The sequence below is a fragment of the Crocodylus siamensis genome, chromosome 6, assembly GCF_052110815.1.
Source record: "Crocodylus siamensis isolate JL-2025a chromosome 6, ASM5211081v1, whole genome shotgun sequence".
In the NCBI taxonomy this organism is placed as follows: Eukaryota; Metazoa; Chordata; order Crocodylia; family Crocodylidae; genus Crocodylus; species Crocodylus siamensis.
In genome coordinates this window covers 11578267-11603100 of record NC_143400.1, presented here as the reverse complement: position 1 = coordinate 11603100, position 24834 = coordinate 11578267, and the positions used below count along the sequence as shown (strand labels likewise).

General features: G+C 47.0%; 1 protein-coding gene across 1 annotated transcript; it reads left to right on the top strand.

Moving 5' to 3' along the window:
• The first annotated feature begins 4664 nt into the window (after nt 1–4664).
• LOC149861053 (uncharacterized) lies at nt 4665–24402 on the top strand. The gene is made up of 3 exons (XM_090053244.1): nt 4665–5321; nt 11490–12580; nt 22870–24402. The coding sequence occupies exon 3, from the start codon at nt 22891–22893 to the stop codon at nt 24139–24141; it is 1251 nt and encodes a 416-aa protein (XP_089909370.1). The 5' UTR covers nt 4665–5321; nt 11490–12580; nt 22870–22890; the 3' UTR covers nt 24142–24402.
• The last annotated feature ends 432 nt before the right edge of the window (nt 24403–24834 follow it).

Sequence of the window (24834 nt, the reverse complement as noted above, 5' to 3'; positions counted from 1 at the left end):
GGGTATTAGGACACAGAGCTTCTGGGGAACCCATCTGCCAGAAAATGAAGCTATAGTCCCCCCTGAATCACTCATTCTTTGGGAGTTCCTAAACCAAATTGCTACAATATCAAGCCTCAACTTATGGCCAAGGCTTGGGGTCTCCTTAAAATCCCACCCAATTTCCAGTGCTCTCATTCATATGAATATCTATGAGGGTGGATCCAGCTATGCCTGAGAGTGGATCCGGCTGCACCCAGGTCCCTGAGTGTCACACTAAAGAATGATACCAATGTTCAGAAAAATGTGTGAAACGTGAGCTCCAGAGAGGACAGGACAGAGAGGAGCAGCTAGACCAGTGCCAAAAAGGGATTTTTCCAGCACAAAACAGTGAGTCAAACCAGTGGTTGGAGGGAGAGGAGAGGTGGGTCAGTGCTGGTGGTGATAAATCATACCCCCAAAATAGCCTGTTTCCTCAAGGTGGGGCCTGCAAGCTGTATAAAATTTCTGCCTTCCAAGTGCTCCCCAGACCTTTCCACTGCTTCGAACTCCCACTGCTGATGACCTGGGTAAGTCCAGCTGCACTAAATATACATGCACGGATTAAGAGCCAGCTCTGGGGCAGGTGATCAGACAAGACAGTGATGTGGGGGTCAGCACTCTCAAGAGAGACTGAAACAAAAGAGCCAGGCTGGTTTCCTTGTACTGAGATAGGTGGATGCAAGTCTTTGGCTGGTCTTCAGTGAGGACTTGTTCCTGAAGAAATATATAATATAGCATAGCTAATTAGCCATCATTTGCATTTGCAGCAACTTGTAAATCTGTACCCCACTTATTTTCCAAGGGTTTTCGAGGCTCTGGGAGGAAGCAGAGGACCTGGGAGCAGTGGGTGGAAGAGCTGGGAGCTTGGGAGGCAGATGCCATCTCGGAGAAGATCCAAACCAGAAGCTTTTGGGGAGCTCTGCTGGCACAGAGCTGACTACAGTCAGATTCCCGGCCACTGCCAGAGGTAGTGGCCTTTATGCCTCATTGCCGCTCACAAAGTGCTGCAACAAGCATGATGTACTCTTCATCCTCTCATTTCTGCACCTAGGAAGATGTCTCATGACCAGCAGCAGATCAAGCAGCCGCTCCAGCCACCGCCAGAGAGCTCCAAGCTGTGTCCTCATCTGAAATTCCTGGAAAGCTGCCCTTCTGCTCCGCCAAAATGCCCAGAGCCGGCCCCATCTCCTCAGCCCCTGCTATGCCCACCTGCTGAGAAGGGCCACATGGCCGAGCCGTTCTAGCAAACGGCAGAATCTGCAGCAGCACAATCTTGCTTCTCTTATTCCTGAATCGGGACCTCGGATTGCATCAGGCTCACCCCCCTACCCCGTCTCTGTTTCTCCAGCTTTTATCCCCTCTCAGGCAGTAAGCCTGACTTGAACTTTGGGTGTCACTATACCATTTGTGTCGGGCTTTTCAATCCATGTGCAGCGCAAGTTAGCCCTTGTTTTTCAATGCGCTCTTTAAATGCCTAATTACCCATTTCATAAACATCTTGAGAGAGACCCGGCTAAAGCCAGGAACCGATCAAGGCTGAAAACTAGGGTTGCCAACTCTGCTTGAATCTATTCTGGGAGGTTTCCAGAGTGCCGATGTGTCCACGACACAACGCGGATGTTCTTGCGTATATCGGTGACAGATTATGATGCGTAGACTTTACATCCAGAAGCCAAATGCACATGACTCTTACATTTTAAAAACCTACTGGACTGTATAAATGGTATTCAACATTTAATATTTATCTTAATGAATGCCCTGTCATTTATCTTCTGGGTGACTCTCAGCAGTCTCCCGGAGATTTATCTCTGATTCCTGGAGACTCCAGGACAATCCTGGAGAGTTGGCAACCCTACTGAAAACAGGGGGCTTGTAACTGCCTGGGAACAAAAGCAGAAGAACATTTTGGGTGGTCCCTGGTAGTGTGGGGCTTTGTGCCAGTTGTCCTGGTTTTCCCACCTGAAGGCACCTTGTTCAGGGCTGCAGTCCTGTATCCTTCCCTTCTTTTTGCCATTAAAATGAAGATAGAATCTGTCTCCAGGTGTTTCTCCCGATTTCCCTTTCTTGCTACACATCTCCTACTGTGAGCTAAACATTGTGAACCATTCATGCTGAGGGGATGCACACTGCAGGAGACAGGTGCCTCCTACCCATCAGATTACCAGAGACAAGGGAGAGAAAAAAGAGAGCAATTTTCACTTTGAAATATTATACCATCCATGGCCAACCAAGTAAGCCAGGTTTTCGATGATTTCTTGCTGATGCACCCATACGTTAACCTGCAAGAGATGCAAAACGATTCATACAGCAAGAAAGCAGCCTTTAAAAAATTGGGTATATAAGAAACCTGCAAGTGGTTTCAACCCAATGCAAGCTTCATTGAGGGGTAAGAGGGCAGGAAGCCGGTCTGATCTGGTGCAGCTCCGCTGAAAACTATGCAGCTACATAGGGCTACTTTACTTTAAGCCAGTTGACTATCTGGCTGCCAAGGAAACCTAATTAGATAAATAACGAACCAAACACTGAGTGCCCATTGCATGACAGTCCTGGCAGGAACAAGAATCTAGTGAACTGGTCAGAGCTTCTCACACTGAACTTTTTTATGCGATACCGATAAAACTGAATGTTCTTCCCCACCTTCATTGTCACAACAAACGTGGTGGTTTTAATGACCCGAGCAAAGGATCCCTGGAACAATAATATCACAAACATGCCTGCATGCAACAGGTCAACCCTATGCAGGTTACGTAGATTTAAGACAACTGAACTGTTGGCAGTGAATGATTTTGATATTGGGCGGTCTTTCAAAGGGTTTCTTTGGCTATGTCCAACTCTCAAGCAGCACATGACCTCTTAAATATGGCAATTCAGAACAATGCCTTGGTCAGTGTGTGTTCTTTCCTTATATTTATCCTTGTCTGTTATACCGTGGCCTTGCACCCATAGATCTTGGCATTGGTTACCAGCAAGATCAGCACCAATTTGCTATATGACAAAGCTGTGGTTCATAACAGCTTCCACAGCAGACTGGAACCCAGCTGTCCCGAGTCCCAGTTCTGCACGAGATAGGAACCCACAAAAATCACCTGTAACCCTCTCTGACCGTATCTTTACAATAAAATCTGTCTAGAAATAATATTCAGCACCATTCACTGACGGCATTAAATGAATGGCAGTAAATGATTCATGCAGTGTTTGGAATACCCAACTAATTCATATGCCTCAAATGGCTTATTTAACACATTTTGGCATTACATCATTTGGGAAATGCTGATTTGGGGTTATTCAGCTGGCAATAGGAGATGCCTTTGAGCAATCAATTATTCTACAGTATGTTTATACATGTCCTCAAGTGATTCACTGTTCCTTTTTTTTAATATTATGGTTTAAACAAGAGCAACAGGGCTCAGCAGACTAAACTGATGAGCTAGGCAGATGAATCAGAGCAACTTAAATCACCGATTTTGGAAACCTGCCATTTTAGAAAGAAGCTCAAAAACTGTGGATGAGCAGGGAGACCTGAGGAAACACATGGCTACAGATATGCCTGCAATTTGGAGTTGCATTAGCTCTCAGCTGAGTAATGTGGCCTTTGAAAGCTCAGAGGTGCCCCCTGTGGGTATGAACGTTTCAGACAGGTTTCCAGGTCCCAATACTTGGTGGATATAAAATAATGAGTCAGGCCTCTCCTGCCAAGTAGCCATGTGTGGTTTTTTTAACATCTAATTAGTGGCTTAAGTCACTGATGCAATGGGACCAGAGAAAGCCACTGTGCTCAATATCACACTACGTAATAATGACAATCCAGTGGCTTAGAAAGCTCTCAGCACTGATTTTCCATTGCTCTGCTGCCAGTTCAGAATGGGCCAGCCAGTTCGACTGAACAGTGAGGACTGTCTTGCTTGCTCCAAAAGCAAAAATGGGCCTTCAAGGGAGTAGGAACAGCCCTGGTGTAGATTAGGCATGAGGACGCTGAACAGCCCTGGTCCCAGTTTCTGATGAATGGGGCAGACCAAGAATATGGACAGAGTGAACTGGGTAACAAGGATAGGACCCTGTAGCAAAAAGCCCTGCAAATCAGCGCAGTCCTGAGCCTGCTTGTATTGATACCAAGGGCCAAGGAGGGCTCTTTATCACCCCAGAGGACCAAACTGATAGTGTGAAGTCATCTTCCCTCCACTTCCATCCTGGCCCCACGGACAGGAAAAGAGCACCTGAGAGCCTCCTGCAGTGGGTGCACTGTACATAGTGTCATGTGCCACAGAGCAAAGCTGCACATAAGCAGCAAATGCCCAGCAATTTCTTCTCGGACCTGCAAATGCCCAGTGCAGAGTACTGGGATAGCCTTAATGAGAGACTCCCTGGGCTTGTCAGAGAATTATTGTGAACTCCTCCAGGCAGCGCAGTCGGTTAAAGAGAGGAAACAGACCTACAAAGCAGTGTTGTGCTCTACCCATTAATATAGGGATCCTCTGAGTATTTGGGGTTCCTTGGTGCCCTCTAGCGTAACACCTGAGCCTTGCAATACCCAATCAAAAAAATAATAATGATAATGAAGTCCTTTCCAAACCAGCCTGCAGCACAGGTTTTGAAGGGTTAAATCCCACACTAGGGTTCCCACCCCTTTCCAGCTACAGCTGGAGGGAGCACTGACCGAGAAGAGCTGCTGCATTTGCTTTTCCAGCACTTGCCCTGCAGTCCCCTGTCCACCAAGCCCTCAGCAGACTGTCTGAGACAGGCAGATACACAGGCTGAAATAAAGCAGAGGTTACAGATGATTGCACTGCAGGATAGGAGCACAGCCAGGAGATCCTGCTGCTTGCCGATGTGAGCACGACTCCAACAAGCAGACTCGCCAGGGAGGTTTGCCTTTGCTGAGTACAGGATTTCTCTACTCGTGCACTTCTTTGCTCTAAGGAAGGAGTTTGGAAAGCAGCCACTCTCCATGTCCTGAAAGACCTCTCCAGATTTTCCCTGCTTTAAAACGGACACCAGTGGTACTTGTTGAAATAGGATTACTGCAGAAGGAGTCAGCAGAGGCAATCACGGGATGTCATGGCATGCAATGCTGTTTTAAAATAAAAAAAGGATAGAACTGCAAAATATCCTCTAAGCCTTTCTATTTCTGGGGAGATTTTCATTCTGCCTACCCTGCACTACATATGCCGACCCCACTGCTGAAATGCAACCACCTCTGAGCTGGAGATGGACAGCTACCCAAGGAGGGTACCACAACTTCACACCAGACACTGCCTCAGGAGGGTAAAGCAGCAGCCCATGTTCACCTGACACTTCCAAGGGTAAGTTTTGGAGTTTGAAAAGTAACTATCCAGAATGAAATGCAACTCAAACATGGCAATTAACAGCCAGTCCCTTGAAGAGATCTTATGGGATCTTTACCAGCTACACCCCAAGATAGGTGTTGGTTTGACCTGAATTTCAATAATAAGTCTAGCAGCACCCCACAGTGGCTCTGGCTAGGTACTGAATTGGAGTAAACAGCACCTCCTGCTGTCATGACAGTGCCACTTCTTTGCCCCACCAGGCATCCTTCCCATAGCCTTCATAATTATTTCTATCCATTTACAAAAGCAGTGCACAAATGCAATGAATAAAAGAGACTCAGCCCAGCAAAACCCTGCATGGGTTCCAGCTAAGCTGGATGAGCAGTACCGCCAACTCTTATCATTTTTGGCATTGTTCTTGAAGTCTACACTTTGGAAAGGGGGCGGGGGACAAAACACCTTAGCTCCTTCTTTTACACCCCTCCCTAAGTTTTTCCACAGACTTTAAGAACAACGCCAAAAATCATGAGATCTGGCAACACTTGGGGGGCAGGGGAGAAGAGGGGGAAAAAAGTAAAACAAAAATCCCTCTTGAGATATTCCTACAAAACAATTGTGGAGGGTTTTTTCCTATGCATAGAAGGTGCCTTTAAAAAAAAAATTACTGTATCACCACTGAGCTCAGATCAGAAGTCTAAGACTGTTTGCAAATAAGTGAGTCAAACAAATGAGCTCCCTCTTTCATTTCTAAGGAATAATCTGAACTATTGCATGGGGCAGGGCTCTTGGCTGGTAAAGGAGCATGGGTGTGAGAAAGCAAAACAGAAGAGGGAGGTTCTCAAAGCAGGTTTATTGTTATTGCACCATGCATCTGCCTACAAGCTCCTGCTAGCATAGACAAAGGTAGATTATTGCAATATTACCAGGGTCCAGTGATGTAGAAGAGCATGTACATTGTGTTATGGCCTCTGCATGGGTACAATATTAATATAGCTCCTGTGAAATGCAGAGGGGTAGGAAAAGAGGTCATATTTCCACCGAGAGCAGTTACAAACCTGTTTCAGTCACCTGGTCATTAGTCAGACTTAGTGCAAGTGACCTCTGACAATCAAGGGCTCAACCTGAGCCACCTGGGACCTGAGTTACGGAGGGTCTTAGCACACTCTGTATTTATATTTCCTTGCAGTCCTGCCCAGGCTTGAGGTTTTATGATGAGGCCATAGAGAGTGGAAGAAAACAAACACCACCCCGCCCTTTTGGAGTACAGAACTGAGGCTCAGAGATGCAGAGGGCAAGATTTTTAGTTATAGAAGTGCCCAGATTAGAGGCAGCTGGGGCTACTTTAAGTATCTGCCTGCACCTCCGGCTGCCTAGCTACCCTTCCAAACGCTGATCCTGACCCCAAGATCATGCCCCAGCTTCACCAGCCCCCAAGCCATTTCACCTTTCTGTAGAGCACTGCAGGCAGTCCCTTAGGATCAGCTCTACATTATGACGAGAGCAGTTCTGAGGCCTGCTCATAAATACATCTCCTCCTTGCCACCTGGGTACAGCACTCACAGCTGTGGAGTATTAGACCAAGCCTATGTAAGGGACTGAATGAGCTCTCCCTTAAGAAAGTTATCCTAGTACAGGTCTAAACCCCCAGCAAACTAACCTGAAAGCTTGGGGGGGGGGGGGGCTAAACACTGCTTCCTGGAGAATAGGGTGTGCTTTGCTCTTGGAGTCATGCAGCGCGTAGCACAGGTACAACTGCGACTAGTTGAGTCGGTGTTTTTAGCAGAGCCCACACAGCGTGAGTCCTCCAGCAAGAGCAGCAGATTCTGCCAGCATGTGGCTTTTTTGGTGGTCTGTAAATCACGTACACTAGCTTGGGTGGGTCATCAGTACCTTCTGGCATCCAGGGTATTCATTCACTCTGAGACCTTATTGCAACTCCTTTAAGGGCCAGCCTCCAGCTCGCAGTTTTCCAGCTCTGGTGTGAGTTCAGAAGCCAGGTGCCTCTGTGATCTATACTGTTTTCTGCCTAGACAACTACATGGCTTAGGGATGGAAGTTTTTCAAAAATAAGGGTAGGTCTTAGGACCAAGTACCACTGGCTGTTAGTGGGACTTGTACTCCAAATCCCACAGCTGCTTTAGACAATCCCATCCCTGCTACTTCCCAGAGGGACCTGCCTAAAAGTAAATTTGCATGGAAATTCTTGAGACCTGCCTGTGCTCTGCCCTTTTTGAAAAGCCTACACCTTACTAAAATGTCTGATCATTTGTCTAGATGTTGGCACCTACTTTGGGGTCATAGTTTTGTTATTTATCTTTTTTTTGGTGTGTCATTCTTCCTCAGAGGCTGTCACCTCTCCTTTAAAACCCATGTCCTCAAGTTTTTAGAACCCCAGGCTCAAATTCAGGATACCTTAATGCTGTCCTGAATCCTGAATCAGGGCCCACAAGATGGTTCTTGGCCAGTCCCTATCAGATCAGAATCACATTCCCATTCCCTCCAGACTGATACTGGGCAGTCAAACCGGATAGTCTTGATTATGGAGTAAGAGCTCCCTGCTGAGAGGACTGAGGAGTTCCCCCAAAAACAAACCACCAACAGGATATGACTACATATGCAGCTAAAGCAATTAGGAATACAATGACTGCATGGGACATATAGATGGTGTTAATCACAGCAGTAGGACGAGGGACAAAGATTATGAATAAAGAGGAGCCGGGGATGCACTATATGTTCCACCTGTGTCATATGATGTTTAGCTGAGATTATTGTTCCCTTCATCTGCTGCCACCTCTGCCAAGGCCTTGTCTTATACATGAGCATCCTCCTCCTTGGCCCATTTCTAATGCATGTTAAATCACAGTTGTGACATTGCATTTCCTCCAATGGCTTAGAGCAGGGTGAGGAGTGACATTTCCACCCTGAGAACCTGATCGAGGCTTCAGGGGTGTGGCTGTATCATAGTAGAGTAAAACCAAAGCTTTGAGGTCTTCCATGGAAAAATGAGAAATGCAGTGCAGCCCCCTGCTCAGAACATGCACCCGGGTTGTAGCTGGATACTGGCTGTGCTGAGATCTCTTATTTTGGTAGAAAAAGGTGAAAGGTCCTGTCTTTCCTTCCAATGCAGAATGGGAAATATTTTGAAATCTCAGAAGTTTTTCAAGATGGGAAAATAGTTTCCTAATTGATTTGCTTGTTAATTAGGAGCAATTACAAGAATAATGCATTGCTATTGCCCTTGCTTTTCCAATTTTGTGTGTATCATGAGCATTCACATATGACTCAGGAGGCTTTCTAAGTTAATTGAGATGTAAATTAGTAACAGATGCTCTTTTTATTACTGTGATTCATACAGGGAAATTCAGGATAGAGACTGGAATGACCTCTCTCTACATACATAACCTAAATCAGGGGTAACCAAACCGTGGTGTGAGTGCCATAAGTGTTACAGGCAGCTCAGTGTGTGGCATGCAGTAGATCAAGCAGGGGATAGGAAGAAGAAAGCACAGCAGGGCACCAGGCAGGGAGCACAGAGAAGGGAGCAGAAAGCAGAGCAGCAGATCAGGCAGAAGAAGGGGATCAGAGAAACTCTCAGGTAGCGTTCAGGGCCAATTTGCTGCACAACTGCCAAAAAAGTTGGGCCCCCTGTCCCAGATCATGACAGTCATCTGCAACACCACATCTGGATTTCTCTCCGTTCATATTTCTGTCCCATGGAAGGGGGAAAAATCATGCTGACACTGGATTATTCAGCACAGGAGACTCAAATACCAGGGACACAGAAGCAGTTAAGGAGCGGAGCAAAGTAAAATGGAATAAAAATAAGGAATGTCAGCAGGACACAGCAGACTGTTGCAAACTCCACATCACAACCCCGTGGGTCCCTAACTCCCAGCCAGCTCTGAAATAGGATTAGCCCCTGTTCCTGGAGAAGTGTGAAACTCCCAGCAGTGTTGCCACCCATTTCATGCAGGTCTAAGGGCTTGATTCTCCCTTCATGCTACTGCAAACCAGACCTCCAACGCAGCCTTTGGAAGGGCACCAAAGCGAACCAGATGTAAGAGCAGAGTCTGGCATAGGGCACTGCATGGAGCTGTATACAGGGAGGGCAACAAAGCTGCTGTTTTTCCAGATTAATACTGTGAAAGGAAAAGCTAAAGGTTTCTCTTCTGTGCCCTGCCAGAGCTATTCTGACTTCTGGCAAGAGTGAGACACTCAGATGACTCACTTTTCCCTTATATACACCAAAAGCAACTAAACCAGAATGATGAATCGCTGGAAAACTGTGGCTTTTTTCCAGTTTACAGCTCTCCTCCCACACTGGGATAAACATGGAGAATCTCATTAAAATCAAAGGGCCTGTTTATCCACAGCTCTGTGTTATCAACCACGTCTTCACAAAATGGGGGGAAACTGGGGCATGAGAAGGAAAATTGATCAAGGCCACCCACCAAAAGCAGCAGTAGAGTTGGGAACATGAGCTGCGTCCATACCGCCTTGTTCCTCGCGGCCCTTTCTCTTCCTAACTTACAGAGGAAAAGGAGAATGGTAGGACTTCCAAACTGTCCTGGTGAGCATCGCGGCAGGTGAGAAGAACCCGCCCTGCGACAACTTCATCCAGCAGGAAGGCACAGAAAACTTGACCCTAATGAGTTTTAAACAATGTGCAGATCATGTGCCTGGACCTGACTTAGATTCTCATGGGCTGTTTACAGGCTTGTTTTGTTCTTAAATTGCAAGGAGTTCCATGAATGTCTTGGGGCATGGAAGGTCTTGCTCTGTGTCTCTGCAGCACCTACTGTAACGGGGACCAGGCTCCAAGTCAGTCTGGTAATGCAAATAACACCTAGCAGCACACAAAATCATCCTGTGCCTAGATATGAGGCGACTAAGAGCATTAGGCACATGCCCCTACTGGTGAGATTCCCAAGACCCCCAAATCCCATGGAAAATCTGCAAAGTAAGGCACAAAGTCACAGGGACTCATGCTTCTAAAGCAGTGTAAGGCTTGGGAAAACCCAAGCCTTGGATATATTTCCACACCGTCCCCAGCATAAGGGGGCACGGGATACGGAGGTACCACTGGCCCCTAAAAGATGAATAAGTTTGTGAACCTGAAGGGAAAATGATTGGTTTGCATACAAGACCTGCAGCAGGTATGACTTCACAGTAGCTGTATCACATGTGTGTATCTAGACAATGAGGCTAGGTACAGACCGTCATAAAGCCCAAGGCAGATTTGATCTAAGTCGCATGGTTTTCTGGAAACGGCATAGTTTAGATAAGCAGCAAACAGGACATACATTTGCCTTTTAGTGGCAATGGGGGGAAAATCTTAGACCAGATCCTGCCCTGTTTAAACCAGTTTATGCATGCCAAACTTCTGTTACGGGGATAGACCGGTTTACAATCATTTATACTGGTAAAAGTGTAGTACCTGTACCTGGCCTGAGAAATGGTGCCTGCTTAATGGCACTCTTTGACAGAATTACTGTCCTTCCCTTACCAAAGAGCCATGTGTGGGGCAGGGCCCTATGATCTCTGCTCTTTCCTAACCTGCGCGTGGGGTGCCATCAAGAGAGTATTAAGCAAACATGTCATGAAAACATTTGAATGAGTCTCCTTGCCTAATCCTCCCTCTTGCTAATTATACCCCACCCTCCCAATGCAGCTTTGCCAGCCCAAAATCCCAGGCTGCTGTGCGGTGTCGTTGCTATGAGGCCATTCAAACCTGCTCGCTGCAGCTGGGAGATGTCGCATGAAATCAATGAGAAAGTTTTAGAAGACAGGGCCCTGCACAAGAGGGACTGGGTAAAATGAGGCATCTTGTTGCCTGGCAGGGTCTCAGCTGCTCCGTTTAATGGGAAAGTGTTTCTTCTGAGCTAGGAAAGAGTCGCTTGTGCTTAAGGCCCCGGCCAAGGCCTGGCTTGACCAAGCCCTGCCTGGGGTGATCTGGTTGTGGCTGCTCCTTTGAGCAGGGGGTTAGACTAGATGTGTCCTCCTGAGGTCCCTCCCAACCCTCGTTATCTATGATCCTATGATTTTATGAAGGTTTTGGAGTGAAATCCCTGGCTCAGCCACAAACTCCTTTTGGGGCTCTGGACAAGCCATTCTGTTCTCTCTGCACTTTGCTTCTCCATCCATGACCTGGGGGTGATCATCCTGTCTTGTTTCTTTATACAGGGAGCAACTTGGGTAATGTGTCCTCATCATGCTGACAAGATCCTGACCTCCCACTGCAGAAGCCCCCTCTATAATAAGGAACTACAAATAAGCAACAACATAATCAGCAGCCTCTCAGCAACCTTCTGCCACCCTGCTCATAGGTAGGAGCAGCAGCAGCGTCTACCAGAGGTCAGGCAACCTGGGGTATCTTCTCAAGACAGCGCTTGAGCTCAGAAAAACAGGCAGGTGCAATCAACAGAGGGAAATGAGATCTTCCCTCACCTGCCTTGAGAAGGGGAAACTGCAAGACAGATTTTATCCCCCACTTTGCTGTTTTCGCATGGTTACCTGAATCTCAGGAAGGCATGGTCCCAACAGGAAAGTGACTGCCCTGGTGGCCCACAGCCATCCAGGAGATGTTCCAGCAGTGGTAGTGGTGGAGACTGCCACAGGAAAGGTGGAGGCTCATCAAGCCATCAGAATGAGGGCTTGTCAAGCCAAAGCAGGGGCAGTGGCTCATCTGGCCATGACAGGGACCACCTAGACCTGGAGGTCAAGTTTCCTCACTGGACAGCAGATCAGAGAGCCCAGTGGACACCACAGCAAAAACAAGTGTTGGAGAAGTGACGTTACAGCTTGCAGTTCATGACAGCACTGTCCTCTTGGTGATTTCTTTAAACTCTTTCCCAACCCCAAGCTATCAGCAGTAGCAGTAATGCTGTGGTAGGATGTGGGAGTCCCAAGCATGGACCTCCATTTGTGCGTGGTGCTGTACAAACACAGAGTGTGATGCAGTTCCTGTCCCAAGGAGCTTATAGTCTAAGCAAGCTTATGTAAAAAATGTATATCTCCACTCCTCAAATAAACACTGCAGTTGTCTGCTCCCCAAACACATACAGCCTCAACCGGTACCTGCTCGCATCCAGCAGAAGAGCCCCAAGGTGCACTGCAGCACACCCGGCAGAAGTCGGTGGTACCCTGTTTCAGTACGGGGAACGTTACCGAATTTGCTGGAGGTTCATTCCATTACAGGCGGCAAATGAACACTGCCCGAAGCACAGGCCCATAAGAGAGTCAGCCTGAAGGTTCAGGAGTATAGTTTAGGCACTGTAAGTGATATTTTTAGTCCTTCATTTTGTGATTTAAGGGTATGAAAAACAACCGCAACCTGTGCACCCAAACTGGAGTTGCTGCCGCTCTTATTATTATTCATAAGGCTTTGGCAGCATACAAGCTGCTGGGTCTACAGTAGAAATCAGGACAAAGCAATTCACTACACCCCCTTCTAAGGGTCTGAAGCCAATTACTGGTCACCACACCACTCCCTAGTGACCCTGAGCTCTGTCTGCACACAAAAGTCGTAGGACATCAGTAAATCTACAACACAAATCTTTTCACTCTAGTGAACTAGATGATCTACCTAGGTCCCTTCCGACTCTAGCTACTATGAAACTATGAAACAGACTTATACCAATGTCAATGGGCTGACTGGGTTGTGTTTACACTGCTCCCCTCCAAAATCCAGGCCTGCCTCTGACAAAAGAAGTCGTGCCCAGATGCTCCTCCCTGAGTATGCCAGGACTGGCAATTAGGCAAGTGGACAACTCAGAAGTGTCTCCACGGGCCTCACAGCAGACTTGTATATCACCTCTGCAATGCTCTCAGGTCTCCCAATACTGAGACCTTGAGCCCAGCCCTATGCAACACACTCAGAGCTGCTCTGAGCTGTGTGCTTAACATAACTACTCTTCACTGCTAGGAGGCAGTTATTTTTTGTCAGATGTCTCTAAAGATGGCCCATTCCTGCACAAAAAGAGGAGCCAGCTGTACTGGGGTGATCTGCAAAGTAAGGCACAAAGGATCCCTGTACCATCCCTAAGTCATCACCATGGGTGGAGGGTGCATTGGATGGTATAATTGCACACGGCCTAGAAGCTGTAATGATATGACGAGGTTGGTAAAAAACAGCTCACCCATAATAAAACAGTTACTCTTGCACTGCAGCCTATGGACAACAGTGATCTTAGTCATTTGTAGTTTGGTTCCCTCCTGTGCCCATCTTCCTATGAGCCACATGCTCCTTGGCTACAAATCAGCTTCAATAAGAGAAATAACCCAGACTTACAACAGCAGAGCATTTGGAGCAATGTGTTTTGTCTTTTTTATAGGCTCCTCATGGCAAAAACTCATTGCTTTTTCCAGTCCTTTTTTTTTATACAGCCCCTGACACATTGTGGGTGTCATCAGATATACATAATAGACTACCAGCAATGATCACCATGAACCAATTATGTCAGGCCATCCTCACAACCGTAGATCAATATGAACAGCACGGTGCTTACGTTATTCACATTTAAGGTCTTTAGAAACACTTTCTGAAATGATTGTTTTTGTACTCAAGATAAATGAGTACAAAAGCTTCCCCGAGCCCTTTCCTTGTTGGTGGCACAGATTCAAAGGCTTAGTTTCTGTTTCAGCCACCAATTTAAGAGCACCTCTGCTTCTCCCCATTTCCCCCAAGCAGGCAGGCCCTCCACTGGTCTTTTTATATGGCTTAAAACAACAAGGGTTGTGGAAGGGAGATGTTCATCAAAAATGACAAGTCAAAAGATGCTGCCAAGCAAGTGGGCAGCTGAGGCTGGGTTTGGCTGGTAAATAAACCAGTCATTGTCCCAGAGCATGTCTTACTTCCAGAAGGAGGCCTTAAATACTGTATGAAAAGTTCTCATCTTCCAAGTATCCTCACTCCTCTCAACTTTTTTTTTGCTTTCTTGTGCTGCGGGACAAAGTAAATTGCTTTATAATATAGCTCGTTCTGGTTACCAAAAATTAATCTTCTTCATTGCTTCTGGATTCTTCACTGCAAGAGACCCAGCAGCCCCCTCAGTGGCCCCTGCAGCAGCAGCAGAAGTAGCCACTGCCTAGCAATGCCCAAATCAAGCAACCCTGATGGCAAGCACCTCATGACCTCCCACCGCCTGAAACGTACCATGCTTTGCATGTACCACTGCCGAGTCCCTCATTCCTGATGCAACTGGCTGTGCATCTCCAATGCACTTTTAATGAGAAATATGGTGTGCAGGCTGGTGTAAGGTTGGTTTCACATACTGATCTCCAGCTTCAGTGTCCGGCTATAGGCATGAGACAATAAAACTTGTCATTCTGGAGAGTTTAAGTGTCTAGGTGGTTCTTCTCAAGCCCTGAATGCATTCCCCTTTCTTACCATAGTTTTCTTCTGAGTAAAGACCCTGGTCTATTAAAAACAGAGAGGGGTAAGGGGTCTTCTGAGCTGAATCCAGTCTACAGGGTGAGTCTACAGGGTTCACTCTGAAAGCAACATGCAGTAGAGATAGTCAGATATGAGGCCTGGAGAACTCAAGAGACCCACGTGTAGGAATCGTTCCTTGCTTCTGTTTCTATGGTCTTTGCATATGCTGGTTTTGGAAGAGTCTGGACTGCACACATGGGCATCCCACAACATGAGTGAGCAGCAGACTGTTGTTACTAATGATGAAGATGATACCAGGATAGATAAATCAAAGAATTAGGGTTGGAAGGGACCTCAGGAGGTCTTCTAATCCAACCCCCACGTAGTAGCCTTCTAGATGATGCAAGGCTAGCACATATCATTCATAAAGGTTCATGTATCTTCCATTCTCCGACCATTTCATGCTGCCACATGTCCTTCGAGTATCTGAGAGTCTGCTCACTGACATGGAAGTGCTTCTAGATAGAGCTCAATTTCCATACCACAGCCATGCCAAACAGAAGAATATTGAACAAGGTAGAAATTGTATGGGAAAATTTGAAAAGCAAATGATCTGGGGTAGAAATCCACCTGGGATCAGCAGTCCCATGTTTAAGGGAGTGGGAGTCCTTCAGATTTAGACTTTATGTCTCAATCAAAACCCACTGCAAGGCTAAACTCTTCCTCTCTATCTTAGGGATAACCTCTTATCCCCAAATGCTCAAATGGGTATTCTACATAACAGGAGCCTAGGAGGGAAAAGATGTCAACCAAACTAGGATTCAAACCATCACCAAAGGATAAGGACATGGGACTGGAGAAGAAAAGATGAAAAGGGGACTTAGTGACAGCCTGTAAGTATATAAAGGGCGCACATCAGGATCTGAGGGAGCATCTGTTCATGAAAGCACCCCAGGGGAAAAGAAGGAATAACTATCATAAATTGCTAGAATATCACTTTAGATTGGACATAAGGAAAAACTTCATTATGGTTCGGGTGTCCAAGGTCTGGAACAGACTCCCCCCAGAGGTGGTACAATCACCTACTCTGGAAAACTTCAAAAAACATCTGGATGCTCACCTTGCTGGGGTCATCTGATCCCAGCAGTCTTTCCTGCCCAAGCACAGGGGGGCTGGACCTGATGATCTCGGGAGGTCCCTTCCAGCCCCTAACAGCTATGAATCTATGAATAAGGACTTACATTTAAGGAGCATGGATATAAGACCACCCCCAATACATAGCAATGACTTAATTGGTGTGTCCTCCGTGACAGCTGCGTACAGGCAAAGACCAGAAGGTTGCATGTCCCATACTCATTCTCTGCCCAAACAGGAGAATAGGGAGGGGCTGAGAGGAACAAGGGAACAGGCAGGGACTTTGCTCTGCCCTGTGCACTGCCCACTCGCTCCCCATGCACCAGTCAGCAGAGCAGACCCTGCACCAGTTTAGGGCTCCATTAGCAGAGAGCTGCGGGGTCCTTCCTGGCGGGACATAGCTCTGCACCATTCAGGGATGACCCTCCAGGCTCTGTGCAGCCTTTTGTGAGCCAGACACAAGACACAAAGGATCTAAGATGCACTCAGGACTCAGGGTTAGTAGTAACCTGACTCAAATTCACTACGCATCCATTTATTCCTATCCCTCCATGAATAGGACGGTAAAAGGAATTTCCCTAGAAGGGAAGCTTTGCATTCAGTATGGCACTTTCTGGCAATGTTTTGGAAAGTAAAATAAACCTTTCCTTTTCTAAACTCTGTAGCAAGGCAGCACAGATGAGGGGGGTGCTCTGAGCTGTACAAGCCAACATGATCCAGGCACACAGCATAACCCACTGGAGCCACCTCCCTGTTTGGTTAAACCTGCTCATCTGATGTGAAATAAATGTCTTTCTGAGGATGAAACCATGGGTCAAAATGTTAGGAAGAAACATTGCATTCATGTTTTCTTTAATGTTGGCTTTGATTTATTTTTTAATTAAAGTAAACCATTTTCAGTCATATTGATACGGTGTGGTCTGATACAGACCTGGTTCCCATGATACTGTTGTAAATGTTTAACGTAAAAATGGTCATATCCCAAATTTTGTTTCACTTACTCAGCCTTTTTGTAAGATAGTAACTAAAAATGGCACCAATTTCTTGTGACAGATGAAAAGTTGAAAACCTTTCAGGAAAACTACTCCTTTTGAGGGAAAAGGTCTTTTTCCTAACCAAAAAACCTGAGCTTTTTCAGCCACCTCTACTGCCTCTGCTGCCTATAAGATATATTAGTTGTCATCCAACCACTGAGATAAATCGACCCAGTGCAACGGCACGTTCCAAAACAAAGTATCCAGCCAAAATATCCTACAGCCTATGCAAACAGGCGTGTGTTTTCAGGGTCACAAATGAGTAAACAGGACAGTCTTTGGTGCATCGATGGACTATGCACCCTAACGTACCACGCTGGAGTACTGCAGCCACACGGTTTCATCATGACGTGGTTTTGTTCTTGGATACAGACTGAAGACCAAATCCTAGGCTCTGGCCTCGGGCATTCTGCAAAATTGTAGAGATTAAACCCTCCCAGCCCTCCATGTGAGCAGATCATTATTGCTGCTTTAGAGATTAGGAAGATTAGGAGCAGAGAATGGAAGTGACCTACGCACGATCACACAGGAATGACGTGACCAAGCCAGGAAAAAAAACGATCTTTCAGGTCCTGGACTGACTCCATAAACACCACATAACACTTCCTTCTCCGCAGTAGGGTCCCATTCCTACACTAAGCTTCCCACCGTGCCTTCGCTTCCCCATCTGTCAATCTGGGATAGCAACACTGACTCCCTCTGAAGAGCTCTTGGGGAGCTGGCGATGGAAAGTGTTGCACAAAGGTTAAATCTTGGTATTATTCAATGTGTGGTTCACACGCAAAAACACACTGGGGTGAGCTGTTCTGACTGTGCACACTTTAAAAGATGACGGCGTGGGCAACCGGGCCTCTTATTATCTGTGCAAGTTCCTGTAGTCACAGCTTTTCCACCCAACAACCACTCATCACAGGACAGTGGGAGTAACCAACATCAGCATGCTTTTCCTCAGACAGATGCAGATGCAGATATGGATAGGTGTTACCGTCCTGCTCTCACGCACCTTGCAATACACAACTGAGCCCTGATTCTAGGCTGAAAGTATTTTCACATATCACAGGCACACAGGGGTCCAAATTCTCTCTGAAATCCCCATCCCCTTAAATGCTGCTCCACTATATGCCTTGTACCCTGCAGAGAGGTACAAAATCAGAATTACTCCAATAGCTTCTCAGCATCAAGCCAGGCCAACTTGGTGCAGGAAGCAAATAGGGACAAAGTGTGCTCTGCTATGCTAGGCTGGCATAAAAAAGCCCTAAAAAGCTGTCAGACCCCAGAGGAAAAGCAACCAGCATGTTCTGGGAGCCTGGGAACTTACCACTATTGAGCACAAAGTCAAGGTTGGCCTCCTCCTTAGTCTGGCACAGGAAGAGGATCTGTTGGGGTTTCAAAAGCTGATGTGAGCCCTGGGGTAGTGTGTGCTACAGATACCCTTGGAGCCCAGTCTGGAAATTATATGAGTGTCTTACAACCCTTCACTACACGCGTTCACCTGAAATTGCAGTACCTGGTCCCCATCTTGAATCCTCTGCCAGCTGAGGTGGTGGCTGTGGCACCATCAACCAATTTTATTTCTTGAATGCCAGCAGAGCACATCGAAGCACCTGTTTGAAAAGAAAATCACACCTGATTAGTTATGTGAAGAGTCTACCCTCTTAAACTTTTCTTTATATATAAAGAGAGAAATGTTTTTTCACCCAGAGAAAAAAGACTTTCACTGACAGTGTCTGTTTTGCTGGAATATTTTCAGTTATTCATTGAAGACAGCACCATTTTTAGAAACTTTGGAAAAGAACATGCTAGATTTTAATTGCTGAAAAATGTTTGGTTTTCAGATTTATGTTTGTCCCAGTGGAAAAAAAATCAACATTTTCTGCTGCAAAATGAAAAAAAAAGTGTTTCCATCCAGTGTTTCCAACAAGAAAATGACTCCAGTTTGGACACATTGTGCATTGCTCTTTCCCAGGTAGCTTAAACGGTGCCTAAGTTCTGTGGCCTGCTGGAACCCCCCAGGTCTGTGGCCAGGAAAGCAGAAGGCTGGTTTAGAGGCATTGGCACGAAGCCTAAGGAACCCTGCAATCTTAAATCAAGAATCCCCACAAGCCCCTGGTGAGCAAGGACAATGCTGCTTGTCAGCTGGATGGCAGATCGCTGCCATCAGGGCAATTAGACGTCAGGTGCAGCACGGGCAGAAGAAAATTTCAGACATGCTAATAGATGACAATCACTGCACAGCATCACAGGATCCATGACCTTATCTGGTGGCCACCTACATGGAAATCAACCTGGAAAACAACCCAGACTCCTCCCTCCAGCCTGAAGGAGATGCATGTAGATGGTGGAGAGTGAAGATTAATTCATGGTCTTCCAGGCTACATCCCTGATCCCAATCCCAAGCAGCCTCCTCCAGACTCCTCTTCAGTACTGTTTTCCTTTTGTCCACATTTATTTTAGAGCCTGTGTCTGAATGCTGCTGGTTTTACTATTTATCTTGGCAAAATTCCTGCTGGCTCCATCTCCTCTGTCAATATTATCTCTTTCCAAATGATCTCTGAGGGTGGCAGGGTAATGGAGCAATGGAGAGGGAAGAGTTGTCACGAGAGGAAGAACATGGGGTGGTTAGAGTATTAGTCTATGGCTTGGGAGACCTCGGGCAAGCTGCTGTAGAACAGACCTTCAACGCAGCATAGGAGTTGTGCATCACAATGCCTAGCTGGGTCCAGATCCACAAAAAGACCTAAATCGGTGTGGGCAATTATTTCAGACTGAGGGCCACTTACTGAGTTTTGGCAAGCCATCAAGGGCCACATGACACGCAGCCAGAGGCAAATAAATATTAATTTTCTAAATTTTGTGGGGGCCACACAGGCTGGATAAAATGGCCTGGTGGGCTGCATCTGGCCCGCAGGCCGCCTTTTACCCACCCCCGGCCTAAATGCCTAATTTGGGACTTGGATGGGATGTATGTCCAAGGGTGCAATGCTCAAAGCCCCTGCTGAATCCCCCTATACACCTAAAGTCCACACGTGCCAAAGTTTCTACCAATAAATCTAACCAGGATCCTCAAACAAGATGTTCCTCTGCGTGTGTCCTCTGGAAGCAGGCTCAGAGCATGCCTAGCACAACCCTATAGGGCTCCGCTGCACGTTGCTCATGAGCTGACCTTCTACTTTTAATGCATCTACAATACCCAGCAAAAATGGGCTTCACTGGGAAAGCCCAGACTGACTGTACTGCCCAGATACTAATGTGATGAGTATAACACCGTATAAAGCCTAAGATACATGCAGGTACGCACAGCGCTGAAGAAAAAAGCTCTGGACCCTACTTAGAGGCCAAGACCATGTGCAGAGCAAATGTCGTTTCAAGCAGAAAAGGCCCCAGATCTGAACATTAACAGCTTCTCAAGGGAACACAAATTCCTGCTGCTAAATGCAGAGCTTGTGTTGCCAGATTCCCTCCCTAGTGCCCTTCCCCAAGCAACACCCCTCTCCTAGTCTCATCCCCCAGGATCCAAAGCATCTGCCGAGGCCCCTGCTTCATCTGCCTCTGGCTTTCTGCAGTGCTGCCTGCTTCCCCAGGTGGCATCTTGAAACACCCTGGTCCTACCATCACCATGCTAGCAGCTCCACCAAACATCCCTAGCACCTACTCTAGTCCCATTGACTGAGGAGTTCTACCCCACTGCCCTTAGAACTGTAATGGTGGCAGAGACATGGGTGGGTGACATTGGCTGCATTTGAGGAGAGCATGAAGAAGCTGCACTCGTGGCCTACCATTGCATGCATAGTGCACACTCGTGGCCTACAGTTGCACGCATAGTGTTGGTAGAGCAGGTTTCAGGGCCAAGTGGCCATGGATGGAAGGAAGCAAACAAAAATGCTCAGTTTAGCTGAGCACAAAGCTGTACAGCTGGTTCTTAAGGCTCATGACTGGCTTCTGCAGGCCCTGGGGAGAGGATTAGTGCACCTCCATTAGCACAGGAGCCCCCCAGTTCAACACAAGAGCACAGGAATACAGTCATTAGGAAGGATTAGCAATTACATCTGTAAACAACATAACAACAGATACAGGCAACAGATATTGATCTGAAATGACAAGTCAACATAAGTGCATAGTAAAAGCAGGGTTAGGCTGGCAAATAAACTGATCTCCATTCTCCTGGGGGTGTCTCACTTCCCGTAGGAGAGCCCAAGCCACCGTATAAAAGGTCTTTTGACCCAAGGCTCCTCATTCACTTGCCTTTGCTTCCCTTGCACGTGTTGCCAGTTCCTGCGGTGGGTAAGTCATTTTATCTTTTCTTCCTTTTATTATTAGATATACATTGAGTTCATTCATAGACTTCAAGAAATGCTTTGCAAAAGCAAGCCCGGTGATGTGAGTATGGACACTCATCCTCCAAACCTGATTTCTCAGGATCTGGAACATTCATTGCTCTGATGCAATGCAGGATTTATTCGCTGGCTGGAGTACATCCCTGATGCTCCAAATAGGCTGAAAAAAATGAGACAGCTACTCAGAGCCCTGCCTGGGATGATGTAGCTGGGACTGTTGTAAAATAGGAGACAAGTGTAAAATATGTGCCTGTTACTCTGATGAGGTTTCTACACAGGCTGGTTGGAAAAATTTTTACAAGTGGGAAAATTTTCACTTTTGAGCAAAAAAACCAACACTTTTTGACTAAATAAATAATCACAGAATTATAGGAAGTGAAGGCTAGAAGGGACCTCAGGAGGTTACATCTAGTCCAACCCCCTGCTCAAAGCAAGACCAACCCCAGCTACATCATCCCAGCCAAGGCTTTGTCAAGCTGGGTCTTAAATACCTCCAAGGATGGAGACTCCATCACCTCTCTGGGTAACCTGTCCCAGTGCTTCACCACCCTCCTAGCGAGAGTTTTTCCTACTATCTAACCTCAGCTTCCTTTGCTGCAAATAAGAACCATTGCTCCTTGTTCTGTCATCAGTTTGGGGTGACACTTTTTCACTGAAATGTGTATTTCATTTAAAAAACTTTCTTCTTTAATCTGCTTACCTTTATACTCAGACAGGCACTTTGATGCTTCTTTTATCAACCCACAGTGTTGGAATAGAAGGAAAGGGCTATTGGCAAACCTGACATCTCCTGAGATATTAGCCTCAAAACCCAAAGAGTTTAAGAATAGCTGAAAAATGTGTGAGTCCATCATGGAACAATGAGACTCATAAGCTTTCAGCAGCTTTCCCCTTAATTTCATTGTTTATCTGCCAAAGGGCCTGAGTACGATTCAGACAGGTCCATGCATTCATATAGGCCCTCCAAGCTATAGCCCAAATTATAATATTTATGGAATAGACACTGAACCAACTGCAAACAATCCTAATCAGATGAAAGTTAGATAACTCCTCAGTCCCCAAGCTCCTGGCAGGGCAGTGATTCATAGACCGAGCCTTGTTCGCACTGAGCAATTTTTTAGCTACGGTATATAAAAGAAGAACAAACTGTGTTCTGTTTGGGCCCCACACTTAAGAAAGATGTGGATAATTTGGAAAGAGTCCAGGGGAAAGCAACAGAAATAATTACAGGCCTGGGAAGCATGATTTATAAGGAAAGGTTGAAGAGCCAGTGTTATTTAGTCTGGAAAAGAGAAGACTGAGGCGGAATTTGATTAATAGTCTTCAAATGCCTGAAGGACGATGTTAGAGAGGATGGAGATAGGCTCTGCTCTGTGGCTGGAGGGGACAGCCCTAGAAGCATTGGCCTCAAGCTGGAGGAAATTTTGGTTGGAGAAGAACTTCATGACCCTGTGGGTGTTCAAGCACTGAAATACACTGCCTAAAGAGGTTGGGGAATCTCCATCCCTGGAAATTTTCAGGAGCAGGTTGACGAGACACTTGACTGGGATGGTTTAGTCAGGGATGATCCTGCTTTTAGTAGAGGACTGGACTGGATCTTGTGAGGTCTATTCCAGCCTGACCTTCCTATGATCCTATAAGAAAATATCTCCTCTGTTTGCCAGCCCTGAGCACTTTTGTTCTTTTAGGTTTACCTGCTTCACCGAAGAATGTCTTCCAGCCAGCAGAAAACTGCCTGCCAGGAGATCCCACACCAGTCTGGAGGTCTTCAGGGCTCAACCTGCCATGGGGGCGGAAGTTCCGTATCCTCAGGCTGTGGCATTGGTGGGGGATCCAGCTATGGTGGTGGCAGCTCAGGCCAAAAGATTGGTGTGACCGGTGGGAGCAGCAGTGGATCCAGCTATGGCGGTGGACTGTCAAGTGGCATCAGCGGAGGCTCTGCCCAAAAGGTTGTCATCGCAGGTGGTAGCAGTGGCGGATCCAGCTGCTGCAGCAGTGGGGGATCCAGCTATGGCATTGGCGGAGGATCCAGCTGTGGCGGTGTGACTTCCGGCCAAACAACTGTTGTGGGCAGTGGCAGCGGAGGATCCAGCTATGGCAGCGGGGGAGGATCCAGCTGTAGTGGTGCAAGCTCAGGCCAAAAAACTATTGTGGGCAGTGGCAGTGGGGGATCCAGCTATGGCAGCGGGGGAGGATCCAGTTGTGGTGGTGTGAGCTCAGGCCAAACAACTGTTGTGGGCAGTGGCAGCGGAGGATCTGGCTATGGCATTGGGGGAGGATCCAGCTGTGGCAGCGGAAGCTCAGGCCAAACAATTGTTGTGGGCAGTGGCAGCGGAGGATCCAGCTATGGCGGTGTGAGCTCAGGCCAAACAACTGTTGTGGGCAGTGGCAGCAGGGGATCTGGCTATGGCATTGGGGGAGGATCCAGCTGTGGCAGTGGAAGCTCAGGCCAAACAATTGTTGTGGGCAGTGGCAGCGGAGGATCCAGCTTTGGCATCGGTGGAGGATCCAGCTGTGGCGGTGTGAGCTCAGGCCAAACAACTGTTGTGGGCAGTGGCAGCGGGGGATCCAGCTATGGCAGTGGGGGAGGATCCAGCTGTGGAGGTGTGAGCTCAGGCCATAAAACTATTGTGGGCAGTGGTAGTGCGGGATCCGGCTATGGCATTGGTGGAGGATCCAGCTATGGCATCGGGGGAGGATCCAGCTGTGGTGGTGGTAGCTCAGGCCAAACAGTTAGCATAGGCAGTGGAGGATCCAGTTGTGGCAGTGGAGGATCCTCTGGGATCAGCATTGGTGGGCCTGGCATTGGAGGAGGGTTGTCCTCTGGTGGCAGTGGGGGATCCTTGAGCAAGGTGATCACTACCTCCGGGGGTAGTGGTGGCAGCAGCGGAGGGTCCTTGCAGTCTGTGCCACAGCACCAGACCAAGCAGCCCTGCCAGTGGCCCCCACAACAGAAGTAAGAGCAGGGCCAGCTGCATTTCATTCCAGGAAAGCAACGCCAGATGTGCTCACAGCTGCTTCTCTGCAAGCTGCTTTCCATTCGCAAACCTTTACACCCGTTTCTGTCATGAGGTGAAGGCTCTCCCTCCTCTTCTCCAGCTGAAACATTGAATCACCAAGAAATGTGATTTATGTTTTGATACTGTGATGACAAGCCCTTTCATCTCTCTCTTACTGCTTGATTCTCCACTGGAAGAAGAACAAATAAAATAAGTTCAAGAGTGCAATAGGGTGTGAGTGTTTTCTTTTCCCTTTTCATTTCCTTCCCAGCTCCTTCTCTTGCCTTCCAAATAAAATCTTATGTGCTGCAGCAAAGAACCAGCTTGGAAACCTCCCATGGGAGGAGAGAAAGGATTAAACCCTCTGATGTAAAAGGTTGTTTCTTCGTAAGCTCCTGTTTATGTCAGCTGAGGATTTGGGCCATACTTTCTAACATCAATCACTGCAGGCCAGGGCCACAAAGGATCGGAAAGCAGAACAGTGAACAATCCACACTTTAAATCTCCCTGTTACAGCTCAGAATGAGCAGTGAAACATTTCATAGTAGTGATACCTAGATCTTAATACAGTGCTTTTCATGAGCTAATTTCAGAACAGGTTATAACGGAGGTCAGCGTCATTATCTTTCTGTTGGAGGAAACTGCATTAATTGG

Coding starts and splice junctions, on each gene's coding strand:
- LOC149861053 (XM_090053244.1), top strand. CDS start 22,891: ATGTCTTCCAGCCAGCAGAAAACTGCCTGCCAGGAGATCCCACACCAG.